Below are 18,947 nucleotides of genomic sequence, written 5' to 3'. Positions count from 1 at the left end.
ATTGAGGGAGATGTTATCAATTTTTGGAAGAGAGAAAAATAAACAAATAAAGACATCAAACTAAACAAACATTTATACCCATTCACTAATACTACTCAGGCTTATAACCAAGTATATATAGAAGGGGAAAATAAGTCCTGGACACATATTCATTATAATTAGTGAATTTAGGGGTTTTCAATACATAACTGAATACAAGAGTCAATTTTGAGCGAAGGAATAGAATTTTATGTTACAGAATATCCATGTTTATTTTGTTTCAATACAAATTTCTCATTTATATGTACTTAGAGCTGGTTATATAGTGGTTTCTAGTTGTATATTCTTCTGGTTTTTCAAAAAAATTCTTTTCAATCTGTACAATTTGCAATCATATGTAGCAGTTTGCAAAAACTTTTATTTAGGGCTACTAACAAGCAGTGTGAACCGAGATTCAGGGGTACATTTAATGTTTCTAATATTTATTATTATATCCCCTTCCATTTCTATTTGTTAGCCTAAACGCCAAAGTACTTGCTGCAAACTCACTTACTGCTTATTCTCTTTATATTATTATTATTATTATTTTTTCAAACTATGTACAAGTGGTTGCTTCCAAAACACTAATATGCCACATATACTTTTATTTCCAGCCCAAATCTACACATGAGTAAGACATTCGAAACAGATATAAATGTATGGACAGATCCATAATATTTCAGCTAACAGAGATAGTGCCACGAGTTCCAGTATAGGTTAGCGGTTATGTTAGAATACGGCTCATATATGTATTCCCTTATGAATGTATCAGTCTTTATTGTATAATATATTAACTCTATTGTCTCCATAATGTTTATAGTGACAATTAATCTATCTATGCCCATTACCTGTCTTGTGATGTTGAACCTAATTCACACTGACAGCTGCCATTAATCTATGACCCTGAGCACCAGCTATTTAAGCCGGTAGTTCCAGGTCATAGTTATGTCTATGAGTAAGGCTAATCTAAGCCGAAACGCGTAAGACACTTTGTCTTGGAGCTGTCAGGCTCTGTTATTGATGTTTTTAAAACGTTTCCAATAAAGCACGCACCTTGATTTCATGTAATGCCTTATAGTCCTGCCTGGTCGTTTGTTTGCCATAACTTCCCCCTCGTCAGAATCTTCTGGTGATATTTCTTTTACATTTAAAGACTGATCTTTACTGTTAAATCAATACATTTAGTACACATTCTCCTATGGGGCTCCACCATGGCTTTCAAACATAATGAACAAGTAGTTTCCTCTGTGTCAGACATGTTTAAACAGACTAGCAATGAGACTAGCAAGCTTGGAAAACACTTTAAACAAGTTTACAAGCAATATAAAAAAACGTTACTGCACCTTTAAGAAACACAAATTGTCAAAATTTGAAATAACAGTGAAAAAAGGCAGTTACACTAACGAAATTTTTACAGTGTATGTAACAAGTTAGCAGAGCATTGCACCCACTTGCAAATGGATGATTAACCCCCTTAATACCCAAAACGGAATAATAAATGACAAAAACGTTTTTTCAAACAGTCACAACAACTGCCACAGCCCTACTGTGGCTTTTTACCTCCCTCAAAAACGACTTTGAAGCCTTTTGAGCCCTCCAGAGATGTCCTGGATCATGCGTGAAGAAGCTGATGTCTGAGTCTGTAATTTTTGCTGTGCAAAAAAAAACGGCAAAATAGGCCCCACCCACTCATATTACAACAGTGGAAAGCCTAAGGAAACTGTTTTCTAGGCAAAATTCAAGCCAGCCATGTGGAAAAAAACTAGGCCCCAATAAGTTTTATCACCAAATACATATAAAAACGATTAAACATGCCAGCAAACGTTTTATATTACATTTTTATAAGAGTATGTATCTCTATTAATAAGCCTGATACCAGTCGCTCTCACTGCATTTAAGGCTTTACTTACATTAGTTCGGTATCAGCAGCATTTTCTAGCAAATTCCATCCCTAGAAAAATATTTTAACTGCACATACCTTATTGCAGGAAAACCTGCACGCCATTCCCTCTCTGAAGTTAACTCACTCCTCAGAATATGTGAAAACAGCCATGGATCTTAGTTACTTCTGCTAAGATCATAGAAAACGCAGGCAGATTCTTCTTCTAAATACTGCCTGAGATAAACAGTACACTCCGGCACCATTTAAAAATAACAAACTTTTGATTGAAGAATAAACTAAGTATAAAACACCACACTCCTCTTACGACCTCCATCTTGGTTGAGGCTTGCAAGAGAATGACTGGGTATGACAGCTGGGGGAGGAGCTATATAGCAGCTCTGCTGTGGGTGATCCTCTTGGCAACTTCCTGTTGGGAAGGAGAATATCCCACAAGTAATGGATGATCCGTGGACTGGATACACTTAACAAGAGAAAAGAGCATCTGTGGAAGCATTTAACCCTTCCTTTACATTGGTTCTATAAAAGAGAAATTGTAAACTACCAAGTTAAGGTGGGATTTGCTCCAGCCACATTGGGGAATGTCTTCCATACTTCCAGCTTGGAGGATAGAAAGAGAAATTTACCTTTGAATTTGGTAAACTGATCAAAAGGCACCCCAGACTTATTCTATTCAGAGACTGAATCAGTAAAGGGAAGGTAAAGGGCTTCTTAGGAATCTATCCCCAAAGCAATTAACACTTCCCTTAACAAGTCAAGAATATGCTCTGGCCTCAGCCTATACACCACCAAGGGAAAGCGGAGAAGCACTAACTGCAGTATATAAATGACACACAGTATAACAGTTAAGCAAAACAGCCCCAAATAAATGACAAAATGTAAAATCAACAATCACATAGAATTCAGCAAAAGAAAGTGAAAGGTATCTAAAGGAGCAGCACACCGTAGACAAAGGTATTGGCAGATAAATCTGCATTTCACCTGGAGACACCTTCACACCTGGAAAAGATCACAGTCCAGTTGAACCCATATTGACAAATTAGTGCACCAGCTAAAAGTAAAATATGCCATAAACACTGCATTTAAAGACAATTAAACAGTTCATTAGGCACTCACCCTTTTACACTATCAACTTTTGCAGTATTCTATTGCTTTGCTTCTAAATATATGACTAACTGACTATTGTGGCAAAAAGAAGATGAAACACATTCTGACTAATGATTGTATTTTAAGTATTAAGGATACTACCCCCCCAAAAAAATAAAAAAATAAATACATGGTATAAAAAAACAAGACATCATAGGAAAAAAGAAAAAAAAGACAAAGTAGCTATTAAACACAAAGAAAACAGGTGCTTACACCAGGAGCTAATGATTAAAACTTCTATACATTTATTTATTTAGATGTTAAAGCAAAAATAGCTTTAAATAATGGTAGAATGCATTAGTTACTACAATGAAGATATGAAATGGGAAATCAGACTAAATAAAAGTAACCTATAGAGGTAATGGCGATATTGGAAAGAATTCTGCATTGTGTGGTGTTGCTTCTCTAATTGTGATGTTAAATAACATATGACCTAATGGATTTAACTTAAAAAAATAAAATACATAAAGGCACAAGCTACTGAGTGAACCATATACTTACGCAAATCTGTGTAATCTGACATTTCGCAGTCTGAGGAAAGGTGCAGTGCTGTTGGAAGTATCTTTGTAGGCGTATATGTGTTCAAGGATACCTTCCTGCCACCATGACTACAATAACCTGGAGTGGCTGTTTAAAAAATATTAAATAAATATATGAAATTAATTAACAAATAAATTGAAGCTCAGTGATGTTAAGGGAGACTAAGCTATAAAGAAGCAGAGAGCATGATATAGAATCAGTGGTGGTTCTAGAAACCTTATTATGGGGAATGTAAACACTAATGTGTGGAATTGCCGTTTGATATTGATAGCAATCAATGGGCAAGGGGAGTTGGAGTCGCTGGTTTTCTGATGGCAGAGCCAGGTGGTCCGGGGGTGTGGTTACACATTTGTGGGATGTGGTCTGCCTAAAAGGACAGCAGGTTGTAATTTTTACCTTTTTTACCCTCCTCCTCAGCCCAGTGGAAGCAAAATAGAAGATTGGGGTTTATTTCACCCTTTGCTCTCCCTATAACCGCAACTGCATAGAAGCACTATCAGATTTATAACAGAACTAAAATGATGTACATAAAAAGTGGTGAACAAACATGCACAGCATAATTTCTCCAAATAATGCTGAAACAATGCGAGCAAGCATTGAGAAAACCCAAACAATGTAGAAAAAAATGTATCACTTTCTATATGAGTGGTATTCTTTACATTACATGCATACATCATGCTAAGAATTTTTTGTTTGTTAAATCTGCACTTTAATGGTTAAGAAGCCATTTGTGGCTTAAGTACAGTTTGCAGCAGAGGCAGCTCTAGTGTTAGGTCAAATAGGTAACTACCTAAGGCCTGAATAGTTATTGCAGAGTGCTTAACTTGCATACACTGGATTGACCCAATTTGCTGCTTGAAAGCTCTGCTGTAGACATATCACACACACAGAGAAGAGCTGCTGAACTCCTTAGGCATTGTGGCAATACATGATATTTGAAGAACCCGTGGTCATGACATTATGTTATTATACTTAAACTATGACCTGTTTATGTGCCTCCATGCCTCAGGTAAACTCAATCAACTTTGCTCCTTCCCAAGCGGTTTGTCTCACTGCTAACCATGCTGGAAATTGAGAGGGCAAAGATAGTCCAGCCTCCTCAGTGCCTTCAAGTCAAGCTGCTATGTTGAAGAACTTAAAGTTCATGATAAACAAAAAAAAAACAAAAAAAAAAAGCTGCTGTACATTAGAGTAAATCAGGTGCGACTGCCAAGTGTGTGTGACAGCACGAGTCTGTGTCTCTCTGTGAGATAGCACCTATGGGTGAAAGTGAGAACCTGTGAATGAGGGTATGTATCTGAGTGTATCTGAGTGAGAGAGGGCCTGTGATTGTGCAAGAGAAAGTATCTGTGTGTGAGAGTTTGTGTCTGTGTATGAAAAAGTATGTGCCATTGTGTGAGTGCATGTCAGAGAGAGCAAAAGCATGTGTCTGTGTGTGAGAGAACGTGTGTGTCTGTTGGGTGACAGAGAACATGTGCAAGAGAAAGTATCTGTGTGTGAGAGTTTGTGTCTGTGTATGAGAAAGTATGTGCCATTGTGTGAGTGCATGTCAGAGAGAGCAAAAGCATGCGTCTGTGTGTAAGAGAACGTGTGTGTCTGTTGGGTGACAGAGAACGTGTGCAAGAGAAAGTATCTGTGTGTGAGAGTTTGTGTCTGTGTATGAGAAAGTATGTGCCATTGTGTGAGTGCATGTCAGAGAGAGCAAAAGCATGCATCTGTGTGAGAGAACGTGTGTGTCTGTTGGGTGACAGAGAACGTGTGCAAGAGAAAGTATCTGTGTGTGAGAGTTTGTGTCTGTGTATGAGAAAATACATGCCATTGTGTGAGTGCATGTCAGAGAGAGCAAAAGCATGCGTCTGTGTGTAAGAGAACATGTGTGTCTGTTGGGTGACAGGAGAACGTGTGCAAGAGAAAGTATCTGTGTGTGAGAGTTTGTGTCTGTGTATGAGAAAGTATGTGCCATTGTGTGAGTGTACGTCAGAGAGAGCAAAAGCATGTGTCTGTGTGTGAGAGAATGTATATGTCTGTTGGGTGAGAGAGAACGTGTGCCTATTTTAGGGTTTTCACTTTATTTAACAAATGTAAATTGAATACAAATTGATCACAATAAACATTTTTCAGGATGTTTGATGTACCTTGATTTATTTTAGTCCTTGTAAATGCAACCAAGGAGTTAAAGTCACCAATCACCATCAGCTGTTCCACTTTGCAAGTCTCTACACTGGCTCCCCATACACTCAAAAATACAATTTAAATAATTAACCCTAACTTACAAAGCACTCAACAGAATCACTCCCAACTATATTACCTCTCTCATCTCCAAATATTCCCAGACCTGTCCTCCTTGATCAACCTCTGACCTACATCTCTCCACTCCTATTATCTCTACATCCCTCTACCACTTCCAAGACTTCTCACGCACTGCTCCTGTTCTCTGGAACTCTCTCCTGCACTCTACAAGATTGTCTCCAACCATGTATAGCTTCAGACGCTGATTGAAAACACACCTATTCAGGGTGGCTTACCATCTTTTCTGCACCTCCTAACCAAAATAATTCTTGAACTGCCTTGACTCACTGCTGCAACTACAATCCACGTGACAAGCTCCCCCAAACCTTATGTCTCTACACCCTCAACCTGTAGACTGCACTCCTCCTGAGCAGGGCCCTCTTCCGCCTGTACTAGATTTGTTTAGTCTGTTATGCTTTGAATCTTATCACAAATCCTTGTAATTGTATACCCCTATCTCTGTACCCAGCGCTATGGAATTTTTCGGTGCTATACAAATAAATTATGATGATAAAAATAATAATAGAAAGGTCAAAATTGAAATGTGCATAGTTACTTTTTGATTTGAAATCGAAGCATTTTTGCAATATGCTTCCATTAATAAAAATGCTGCTAGTAATTTTTTTTTACCTTTTTTTGTGCAGCATATGCACATATACTGTGAGGGCCTGTGCACAAGTATTCATCTCAGATAGCTGGCAATGGTGTGTATTGCTTCTGTGAAGACGTCATTTGTGTCACACAAGTCACCACTGACTCTGAGAAGGTGTGGTGTTTGATTACTGGTGCATGGGCCCTCACAGGATATGTGTGTATGCACTGAAAACCAGCAATAACTTTTACTACAAGCATTTTTGCTAATGAACGTATATTACAAAACATTCTTTAGATATATCAGTGAAAGAAGAAAAAATAAGGTAGGAATAGTAAAATAGAAAACAGTTGATGGTAGAATAATAGGAGATAAGCAAATTGAGACTCTCTCAATAATTACTTTTGTTCTTTTTTTCACAAAAGATTGTGAAGATAGAATGTCTACATTAAGGGATGCTAAGAAAAATAGAAACAAGCTTAACAGTAATCTTTTTACAGAGGATGAGGTTTTGTTAGCATTATCAAAAATAAATGTTAAAAAGTCAGTGGGTCCCGATAATATTCATCCAAGGGTTTTAAAAGAACTTCAATCAGTGCTAACTGTCCCATTAACTGATCTGTTTAATCAGTCCCTATTAACAGAAGCTGTTCCAGATGATTGGAGAATAGCAAATGTAATACCTCTTCATAAAAAGAGCAGTGGGGAAGAATCTGGTAACTACAGGCCAGTTCGTTTAACTTCAGTAGAAGGGAAATTAATGGAAAGTCTCTTAAAAGAAAGAATTATGACTTACATAAAGACAAACAATTTAGAGGACCAAAATCAGCTTGGTTTTACTTCAGGGAGGTGATGTTAGACTAATTGACTTATTTGATTATGTAACAAAAGTATTAGACAAGGGTGGAGCAGTTGATGTAGCATATCTAGATTTCAGCAAAGCATTTGACACCGTCCCACACAACAAACTAATTCACAAACTGTATCTCCTTGGTCTAGACTCAAAAATTGTGAACTGTGTGGAATGCTGGCTTAAGGACAGAAAACAAAATGTCTTAGTAAATGGAGTACATTCAGCAGAGGGGGCTGTTACTAGTGGTGTTCCTCAGGGGCCTGTTTGGTTTAACATATTTATCTGTGATATCAGCAAAGGCTACAGGGGAAAGTATGTCTGATACAGATGATACAAAAATTTGTAACAGAGTGGCTGTACGGGGGGGGGGGGAGGTAGACAAAATGAGAAGTGATATACAACAATTGGAGGAGTGGACAAATGACTGGGATCTAAAGTTTAACACAGCAAAGTGTAAAATAATTCATTTAGGGAAGAAAAATCCAAATGTTAATTACAGACTCAATTACACTTTACTGACTGTTACAAATGAAGATCAGGACTTGGGAATTATTATTTCAGATGATTTAAAATTTAGTAAACAAAGAAGAAGTACTGCAGCGAGAAAGGCCAGCAGAATGCATGGATGTATTGGTAGAGGTATTTGCAGCAGGAATAGTAAGGGTTCTTATGCCACTTTATAGATCAATAGTTAGGCCTCATCTTGAGAATTGTGTGCAGGTCTGTAGGCCATATCTTCAGAAGGATATTACAAACGTTGAATCTGTGCAAAGGAGGGCTACAAAAATAGTACTGGTCTAAAAAATAAAACTTACCAGGATAGGCTCAATGACCTAAATATGTATAGCTTAGAGAAGGGAAAGAGGTGATATGATAGCAACTTTCAAGTACGTTAAAGGGCTTAGTAAAACTGAGGCTGTGGGTATTTACATAAAATGGAAAATTCAAGAACAAGGGGTCATGATCTCAAGCTGAAGGGTAGTAGATTCAGGAGTAATTTGAGGAAGCACTTCTTTACAGAAAGAGTGATTGATTTATGGAATAAACTTCCTCAAGAGGTAGCAATGACAAACACTGTGGGTGACTTTAAAAATGCATGGGACAAGCATAAGACTATCCTACAAACTAGATAAGTTTATACTTTTAGGTAATATTGGGCAGACTTGCTGGGCCTATGGCTCTTATCTGCCGTCAATAGATATGTTTCTATAATGCTTCACATTGAAATGCACGTTTAAATTTTGATCTTTCTATACCTTTAAAGAAGTTTATTTTTAACAGATATCTTAAATAATTAAAAGCAGAAAAAAGTACAATAATGCCAGTTTGTAAACATTCTATGTGTGTGTGTGAGGGGGGCTGAGCTAACATGGTTAAAGCATGAGTTTGAATACTTTGAATTTTACATAACACATTTTAATGCAAGTACTGGCGTTTATTATTTAAAATCTAAGACCATTCAATATCTATTTAAACAGCTTTAGTTTTATCACGATTAACGCATTTAACCCCTTCACTACTGGGAAAAGCTCGCCCAAAATACCAGATAATTTTTAGCATTTTTTGCTATCACTCCATTTAAAGAGAAATAGAGTCTTGTTTTTTTTTTTTTATTTACCTGTCACAACTATATATATATATATATATATATATATATATATATATATATATATATTTATTTTTTATTTTTTTAAGTAGACAACCTAAGGTTTTTTCGCAAACTTTGGGTTTCTCACTGAAATTATTTAAAGGGACACCTGAACCCAATTTTTTTCTTTCGTGATTCAGATAGAGCATGAAATTTTAAGCAACATTCTAATTTACTCCTATTATAAAAGTTTCTTCATTCTCTTGGTATCTTTATTTGAAATGCAAATATGTAAGTTTAGATGCCGGCCCATTTTTGGTGAACAACCTGGGTTGTTCTTGCTGATTGGTGGATAAATTCATCCACCAATAAAAAAGTGCTGTCCAGAGTTCTGAACTAATAAAAAAGCTTAGAGGCCTTCTTTTTCAAATAAATATAGCAAGAGAACGAAGAAAAATTGATAATAGGAGTAAATTAGAAAGTTACTTAAAATGGCATGCTCTGAATCATGAAAGAAAAAAAATTGGGTTCAGTGTCCCTTTAACTGCTTGTGCAATAATGACACACATGGTTGTAAAATCTTATCTGGGACCCCCCTTTGTTCAAAAGCAGCATATATGGCTTTGCCATTTTTTTGGGTAATTCGAAGGCCACCAATTGCAGCTGCGCACCACACTTCTAATATTCCCGATAGTGAAGGGGTTAATTAGGTAACTTGTTTTTATTTTTTTCTGCAGGGTAGGGTACCCCCTTATCCCTCCCAAACAGCTCTCTAACCCTCCCCCCTCTTACTATTGGCCGCTGTCTTAGGTACTGGCAGCTGTCCGCCAGTGCCTATATAACTTTTTTTTTTGTATTTTTTTTTTTTTTATTTGAATTTTTTCTGTAGTGTAGGGACCCCCACAATGGGTGCTACACTACAGAAAAAAGGGTGTGGGAGGTCACTACACTACAGAAAGAAAATACAATCCCTCTCCCCTTATTTTTTGCACTGTAGGGCCCTTCCACTCCCTCCCTCTGCTGCTGGGCCACCCACCTGCTTCCCAGATTCCCACCCACACCTCCCGTCGGCACCATCAGATTATCACTACACACAGTGACACAGACAGTGTCATCACTGTGGTGTAACGATCTGGCATCAGCCCTCAGATATTAAATTTAAATTTTTGTATGTATAGAAATAAACATGCACCCATGAATACACATTACAAAGTTAAGCAGAACATCTTACAAGGAGAAGCAGTTGGAGTATCCATTAGGCATTCATTTGAAGGAGCTGCAATAGCAGTAAGGAATTCATCCACTTGCTTTAATGACAAAGAGTTTGTGAAGAGTCTCTAACGGACATTATGGAAGGCACCATGGAGTACAGTTCAAATCCTACAAAAGCAAAAAAATGTTTTAAATTACAATAATGAATGCATGTGTTCAAAACACAATTGGTAATTAATGTAAAATGTCAGATTTATTAATATAAATTAATTAGGTATATATATCTCTTTAAGAAACTTGTTTCAGCTGTTTCAATCAGTGATAGGACCTATAAATATGTCCCAGTCAGGGTGCTCACTTATGCCAGTGAACTAGGGTAGGAAAAAAGCCCAAAACGCGTATGTCATGTAGCACCCTTTGACACAGACTGGATGGTCATTTAATTTTTATGGTATAAAGTGGTATAATGTTTTTAAATTTGTACAATAAAGGAACTTTTTATCTTATGATTGGAGTCGCTACTTGGGACAAGAAGTGCAAGGAGATTTGTATTCCTAATAATTAATGTAAATTGATTTTTATTTATTTTTTTATATTTAAAAAAAAAAAAAAATGTAATTTATAACTACGTTTCAAATATTAAAAAAACCTGCTTAATTAGTGATTCATTTGTGATTTCAAATTACCAGCTATCTGGATTTTTGTTAATTGATCATTTTTGTTGTATTGTAATACTAGTAAAACCAAACAAAGCCAATTTATGTTTTAATTGCTCAGACCAAATAATAATAATATTAATCATAATATATCATTATAAACAAACAAAAAATATGTGACACTGAATAATACTGTACTATGGTGCATGGTCTATCAGGAAAAAAAAATCATGCTATGGATTGTAAATAGGAGGAATCCTTTTATTTTAAGCATGATTTATAATGGCCACAATGGAATTGAATTTAAAGGGACAGTCAACACCAGAATTTTAGTTTTTTTTAAAAGATAGATAATCCCTTAATTACCCATTCCCCAGTTTTGCATAACCAACTCTGTTATATTAATATACTTTTTTACCTCTGTGATTAACTTGTAGCTAAGCATCTTCTGACGGCCCCCTGATCACATGACATTTTAATTATTATCTATTAACTTTCATTTTAGCCAATTAGTGCAGCGCCTGCCACAAGCCACAGGTGTGATCACAATGTTATCTATATGGCTGACATGAATTAGCTCTCCCCTGTTGTGAAAAGCAAATAAAAAAGCATGTGATAAGAGGCAGCCTTAGAAGTTATCATATGAGCCTTCCTAGGTTTAGCTTTCAACTAAGAATACCAAAAGAACAAAGTTGGTGATAAAAGTTAATTGGAAAGTTGTTTAAATTTGCATGTCCTATTTGAAACATGAAAGGTTTTTTTGGATTTGACTGTCCCTTTAAAATATAAATTTCATTTTTTTTATGTCAACAAAGAAAAGATATGAGAGAAAAAAAAACATATGAAATCGTGTAGAATGCATGAGCCAAGTAATCTTCCTAAAAAGTGGTGCGGATCTTTTTTTAGGTTAGGCATCTATTGTTCGAACACATTTTATTTATTGATTGCGAATACTAAATGATTATTTACTTTCTGTTCAATATCTGCTAATACAAAATACCAGTAACGTTCTACTGTATAAAGGGCAACCTACTTACCTTCAAAGTTGTAATGGTATAATTGGATTAATTGAACTAAACAAAGCCCTTTTCTTACTCATGTAAAACTCATTCTAAATAAAAATTAATGCTGATAATACTGCATGTTCAAAATTGCTTGAATTTGTATAAAAATGTTTTGCTTGCCAGATGGTTAATGAAATGTATGCTTAAATATTTTATACTATTGGAAACCTAAAATAATTTTCTCTCCTGTAAACAATGCATAAATCTGCAATGTGCACTGGATTTCTAGCTGTTACAGCCAAAAGCAAATACAATTTACTTTTCAACACAGCAATTAAAAGTTTAATTACTAACTACAAACAACATGTATAAAACAAAAATAAAATAAATGACAAAAACCTATTTAAATGCAACAAATAAAGGGATACTAAACCCATTTTTTTTCTTTAATGATTTGATAGTGCATGCAATGTTATGCAACTTTCTAATTTACTCCTATTATCAATATTTATTTGTTCTCTTGTTAACTTTATTTGTAAAGCAGGAATGCAAAGCTTAGTAGCCAGCCCATTTTTGGTTCAGCACCTGGGTTTGTGTTTGCCGATTGGTGGCTAAATGTAGCCACAATAAAGCAAGCGCTATCCAGTGTACTGGACCTAAAATGGGCCGGCTCCTAAGCTCTGCATTCCTGTTTTTCAAATAAAGATAACAAGAGAACAAAGAAAATTGATAATAGGAACAAATTAGAAAGTTGCATACTCTATCTGAATCATTAAAGAAAAAATGTCGGTTTAGTATCCCTAAAAAGGTCAAAATTAAAATGTGCATGAATGCATTTCAATTTTTAAAACAGAATATATAAAGTTATTGTTTCTGTGGCATACACGCATATACTAGGTGTGACTGAAGGATCAGGTTTCAAACACCATGCCTGCTCATGGTCATACATGGTGCTGATGGATAGGCATTCACAGCAAAAGTACTGGGTATGCCACTGAAAAATAGTAATAACTTTATTGCAAATTTAAAATGTAAAATCACCCATGCATATTTCAATTTTGATCATCCTATCCCTTTAAAGGGACACTAAACACAATTTTTTTTTCTTTAATGATTCGGATAGAGCATGCAATTTTAAGCAACTTTCTAATTTACTCCTATTATCAATTTTTCTTTGTTTTCTTGTTATCTTTATTTAAAAAGCAGGAACGTGATGCTAGGAGCCGGCCCATTTTTGGTTGAGAACATGAGTTATGCTTGCTTATTGATGGGTAAATGGCAGCCTCTAATAAGCAAGCACTATAAATGGTGCTGAACCTAAAATGGTCTGGCTGCTAAGATTTACATTCCTGCTTTTAAAATAAAGATAGCAAGAGAACAAAGAAAAATTGATAATAGGAGTAAATTAGAAAGTTGCTTAAAATTCCATGCTCTATCTGAATCGTTAAAGAAAAAATTTCGGTTTAGTGTCCCTTTAACTAAAGGATGTCATCTGGAATGTAGTGTGTTGAACAAAGTAATTGTTCAGCAAAGTACTTATTACAAAGGGATTGAATCTGGGCACAAATGTAACCTTAAATTTCCCCATAGCTAGATATATACAATTAATATCATGGTGCATAATCCAAGTATTCCCTTGAAACCAAACTGGTATATTGGTTTGCTTTTAATATTATATTTATATTGGTTATGTATATGACAGACCATGATTCAAAATACACAGAAGGCTCAAGTTGCAATAAGCTATAATGAAGCACTCGTTTTAAAAGGATATTAAACACCCTTGAGATTGTACTGTAAAATATTTAAAAAGTTATGTGAAGTACAAAAAAAAATTGCAATATACCTTTATTATTTATTTTGTACACATTTGCTGTAATTAACCCTGAAAATTCAATTCCATTCAGCAGTTGAAGACCAAACTGCAGACTTGACACCGATATATTCCACACAGTCAATAGTTGTGCACACTAATTTCTATTTGTCCCTTATTTGCCTCAGCCTAGGTAACAACATGTCAGTGCCCATTGGGTTTATGGACACTAAAACATTTTACTTTTATAATTAAAGAAAAAATCATCTGCATATTGTTTTTAATCTTTCCTTTAAAAATAAATTATGTCTAGCAATTAAGTGTTTAATGTCCCTTTTAAAAACAATACACTTTAATTTAAAGAATTTAGCATTAATACCAATTTACTCTTGTCTACATCTATATTTTTTCCCTTTGGACCCTATGTCCAAAGTGTATTACACTAGAATTTGATATCTGACAAACTGCATAAAGTTTGATAATAAACAAAATTAAAACAGATTTAAAGATGTTTGGTGTACCTTTAACATGGTTTCCCATGTACAGTTTATTGCATATGCTAATAAATAAATCTAAAAACATAATTTATGCTTACCTGATAAATGTATTTCTCTTGTGGTGTATCCAGTCCACGGATCATCCATTACTTGTGGGATATTCTCCTTCCCAACAGGAAGTTGCAAGAGGATCACCCACAGCAGAGCTGCTATATAGCTCCTCCCCTAACTGCCATATCCAGTCATTCGACCGAAACTAGCCGAGAAAGGAAAAACCATAGGGTGCAGTGGTGACTGTAGTATAAAATTTAGACCTGCCTTAAAAGGACAGGGCGGGCCGTGGACTGGATACACCACAAGAGAAATATTTATCAGGTAAGCATAAATTATGTTTTCTCTTGTTAGGAGTATCCAGTCCACGGATCATCCATTACTTGTGGATACCAATACCAAAGCTAAAGTACACTGATGAAGGGAGGGACAAGGCAGGTACTTAAACGGAAGGGACCACTGCCTGTAGAAACCTTTCTCCCAAAAATAGCCTCCGAAGAAGCAAAAGTATCAAATATGTAAAATTTGGAAAAGGTATGAAGCGAAGACCAAGTCGCCGCTTTGCAAATCTGTTCAACAGAAGCCTCATTTTTAAAGGCCCAGGTGGAAGCCACAGCTCTAGTAGAATGAGCTGTAATCCTTTCAGGGGGCTGCTGTCCAGCAGTCTCATAGGCTAAGCGTATTACGCTCCGAAGCCAAAAAGAAAGAGGTTGCCGAAGCCTTTTGACCTCTCCTCTGTCCAGAGTAAACAACAAACAGGGAAGATGTTTGACGAAAATCTTTAGTCGCTTGTAAGTAAAACTTTAAAGCACGGACTACGTCCAAATTATGTAAAAGACGTTCCTTCTTTGAAGAAGGATTAGGACACAATGATGGAACAACAATCTCTTGATTGATATTCTTGTTGGAAACTACCTTAGGTAAAAACCCAGGTTTTGTACGCAGAACTACTTTATCTGTATGGAAAATCAGATAAGGAGAATCACATTGTAAAGCTGATAACTCAGAGACTCTACGAGCCGAGGAAATAGCCATCAAAAACAGAACTTTCCAAGATAAAAGTTTGATATCAATGGAATGAAGGGGTTCAAACGGAACTCCTTGAAGAAACTTAAGAACCAAGTTTAAGCTCCATGGAGGAGCAACCGGTTTAAACACAGGCTTAATTCTAACCAAAGCCTGACAAAAATGCCTGGAACGTCTGGAACCTCTGCCAGACGCTTGTGCAAAAGGATAGACAGAGCAGAAATCTGTCCCTTTAAAGAACTAGCTGATTATCCTTTATCCAAACCCTCTTGGAGAAAGGACAATATCCTAGGAATCCTAACCTTACTCCATGAGTAATTCTTGGATTCACACTAATGAAGATATTTGCGCCATATCTTATGATAGATTTTTCCTGGTTACAGGCTTTCGTGCCTGTATAAAGGTATCAATGACTGACTCGGAGAAGCCACGCCTTGATAAAATCAAGCGTTCAATCTCCAGGCAGTCAGTCTCAGAGAAATTAGATTTGGATGATTGAAAGGACCTTGTAGTAGAAGGTCTTGTCTCAGAGGCAGAGGCCAAGGTGGAAAGGATGACATGTCCACCAGGTCTGCATACCAGGTCCTGCGTGGCCACGCAGGCGCGATCAAGATCACCGATGCTCTCTCCTGTTTGTTTTTGGCAATCAGTCGAGGAAGCAGAGGAAACGGTGGAAACACATAAGCCAGGTTGAAAAACTACGGTGCTGCTAGAGCATCTATCAGCGTCGCTTCTGGGTCCCTGGACCTGGATCCATAACAAGGAAGCTTGGCGTTCTGGCGAGACGCCATGAGATCCAATTCTGGTGTGCCCCAACAATGAACCAATTGAGCAAAACACCTCCGGATGGAGTTCCCACTCCCCCGGATGAAAAGTCTGACGACTTAGAAAATCCGCCTCCCAGTTCTCTACACCTGGGATATGGATCGCTGATAGATGGCAAGAGTGAGTCTCTGCCCAGCGAATTATCTTGGAGACTTCTAACATCGCTAGGGAGCTCCTGGTCCCCCCTTGATGGTTGATGTAAGCCACAGTCGTGATGTTGTCCGACTGAAATCTGATGAACCTCAGGGTTGCTAACTGAGGCCAAGCTAGAAGAGCAATGAATATTGCTCTTAACTCCAGAATATTTATTGGGAGGAGTTTCTCCTCCTGAGTCCACGATCCCTGAGCCTTCAGGAATTCCAGACTGCACCCCAACCTAGAAGGCTGGCATCTGTTGTTACAATTGTCTAATCTGGCCTGCGAAAGGTCATACCTTTGGACAGATGGACCCGAGATAGCCACCAGAGAAGAGAATCTCTGGTCTCTTGATCCAGATTTAGCAGAGGGGACAAATCTGTGTAATCCCCATTCCACTGACTGAGCATGCATAATTGCAGCGGTCTGAGATGTAGGCGCGCAAATGGCACTATGTCCATCGCCGCTACCATTAAGCCGATCACTTCCATGCACTGAGCCCCGAAGGGCGCGGAATGTAGTGAAGAACACGGCAGGAATTTAGAAGCTTTGATAACTGGACTCCGTCAGGTAAATTTTCATTTCTACAGAATCTATCAGAGTTCCTAGGAAGGAAACCCTTGTGAGGGGTGATAGAGAACTCTTTCCCTCGTTCACTTTCCACCCATGCGACCTCAGAAATGCCAACACTATGTCCGTATGAGATTTGGCAATTTGGAAGTTTGACGCCTGTATCAGGATGTCGTCTAGATAAGGGGCCACTGCTATGCCCCGTGGTCTTAGGACCGCCAGAAGAGACCCCAGAACCTTTGTAAAAATTCTTGGGGCTGTAGCTAACCCGAAGGGAAGAGCCACAAACTGGTAATGCCTGTCTAGAAAGGCAAACCTTAGGAACCGATGATGATCTTTGTGAATCGGAATGTGAAGGTAAGCATCCTTCAAATCCACTGTGGTCATGTACTGACCCTCCTGGATCATAGGTAGGATTGTCCGAATAGTTTACATTTTGAACGATGGAACTCTGAGGAATTTGTTTAAGATCTTTAGATCCAAAAATGGTCTGAAGGTTCCCCTCTTTTTTGGGAACCACAAACAGATTTGAATAAAATCCCTGTCCTTGTTCCATCTGTGGAACTGGATGGATCACTCCCATTATTAGGAGGTCTTGCACACAGCGTAAGAATGCCTCTTTCTTTATCTGGTTTACAGATAATCTCGAAAGGTGAAATCTCCCTTGTGGGGGGGAAGCTTTGAAGTCCAGAATATATCCCAGGGATCCTGAACATCTCTTGCCCACGCCTGGGCGAAGAGAAGAAAGTCTGCCCCCTACTAGATCCATTGCCGGATAGGGGGCCGTTCCTTCATGCTGTCTTAGAGGCAGCAGCAGGCTTTCTGGCCCTGCTTGCCTTTGCTCCAGGCCTGGTTAGATTTCCAGGCCGGCTTGGATTGCGCAAAAGTTCCCTCTTGTTTTGTAGCAGCGGATGTTGATGCTGCACCTGCCTTGAAGTTTCGCAAAGGCACGAAAATTAGACTGTTTGGCCCTTGATTTGGCCCTGTCCTGAGGAAGGGGTATGACCCTTACCTCCAGTAATGTCAGCAATAATTTCCTTCAAACCAGGCCGCCGGAATAGGGTCCTGCCCCTTGAAGGGAATGTTAAGTAATTTAGACTTTGAAGTCACGTCAGCTGACCAAGATTTAAGCCCCTAGCGCCCCTACGTGCCTGGATGGCGAATCCAGAATTCTTAGCCCGTTAGTTTAGTCAAATGAACAATGGCATCAGAAACAAAAGAATTAGCTAGCTTAAGTGTTCTAAGCTTGTCAAGTATTTCAGTCAATGGAGTAGCTGTCTGAAAGGCCTCTTCCAGAGACTCAAACCAGAACGCCGCAGCAGCAGTGACAGGAGCAATGCATGCAAGGGGCTGCAGGATAAAACCTTGTTGAATAAACATTTTCTTAAGGTAACCCTTCTAATTTTTTATCCATTGGATCTGAAAAAGCACAACTGTCCTCGACAGGGATAGTGGTACGCTTTGCTAAAGTAGAAACTGTTCCCTCCACCTTAGGGGACCGTCTGCCATAAGTCCCGTGTGGTGGCGTCTATTGGAAAACTTTTTCTAAAAATATTAGGGGGGGGAAAACGGCACACCGGGTCTGTCCTACTCCTTAGTAATAATTTCTGTAAACCTTTTAGGTATTGGAAAAACGTCAGTACACACCGGCACCGCATAGTATTTATCCAGTCTACACAATTTCTCTGGCACTGCAATTGTGTCCACAGTCATTCAGAGCAGCTAAAACCTCTCCAAGCAACACCGGAGGTTCTCAAGCTTAAATTTAAAAGTAGACCTATCTGAATCAGGTTTCCCCGAGTCAGAGACGTCACCCACAGACTGAAGCTCTTCCTCAGCTTCTGCATATTGTGACGCAGTATCAGACATGGGCCTTAAAACATCTGCGCGCTCTGTATTACGTCTAACCCCAGAACTATCGCGCTTTCCTCTGAATTCAGGCAGTCTGGCTAATACCGCTGACAGGGTATTATCCAATGATTGCCCGCCATGTCCTGCAAAGTAATCGCTGATGGGCGTCTTTGATGTACTTGGCGCCATTTTAGCGGGAGTCCCTTGAGCGGGAGTCAAAGGGTCCGACACGTGGGGAGAGTTAGTCGGCATAACTTCCCCCTCGTCAGAATCCTCTGGTGATAATTCTTTTAAAGATAACAGCTGATCTTTATTGTTTAAAGTGAAATCAATACATTTAGTACACATTCTCCTATGGGGTTCCACCATGGCTTTTAAACA

At 37.9% G+C, this 18,947-nt stretch overlaps 1 protein-coding gene across 1 annotated transcript in view; it reads right to left on the bottom strand.

Moving 5' to 3' along the window:
* Positions 1–18,947, bottom strand: part of PPIP5K2 (diphosphoinositol pentakisphosphate kinase 2) — a 466,186-nt gene that overhangs the window by 41,073 nt on the left and 406,166 nt on the right. Inside the window, 4 exon segments of the mRNA XM_053701522.1 lie at positions 3,566–3,691; positions 10,158–10,251; positions 10,253–10,273; positions 10,275–10,306. Of these exon segments, the coding sequence (XP_053557497.1) occupies positions 3,566–3,691; positions 10,158–10,251; positions 10,253–10,273; positions 10,275–10,306 (273 nt within the window).

The sequence above is a fragment of the Bombina bombina genome, chromosome 2 (genome assembly GCF_027579735.1).
Source record: "Bombina bombina isolate aBomBom1 chromosome 2, aBomBom1.pri, whole genome shotgun sequence".
Lineage (NCBI taxonomy): Eukaryota > Metazoa > Chordata > Amphibia > Anura > Bombinatoridae > Bombina > Bombina bombina.
Note: the sequence above shows the minus strand (reverse complement) of the source record. Positions and strands in the feature narration are given on the sequence as shown.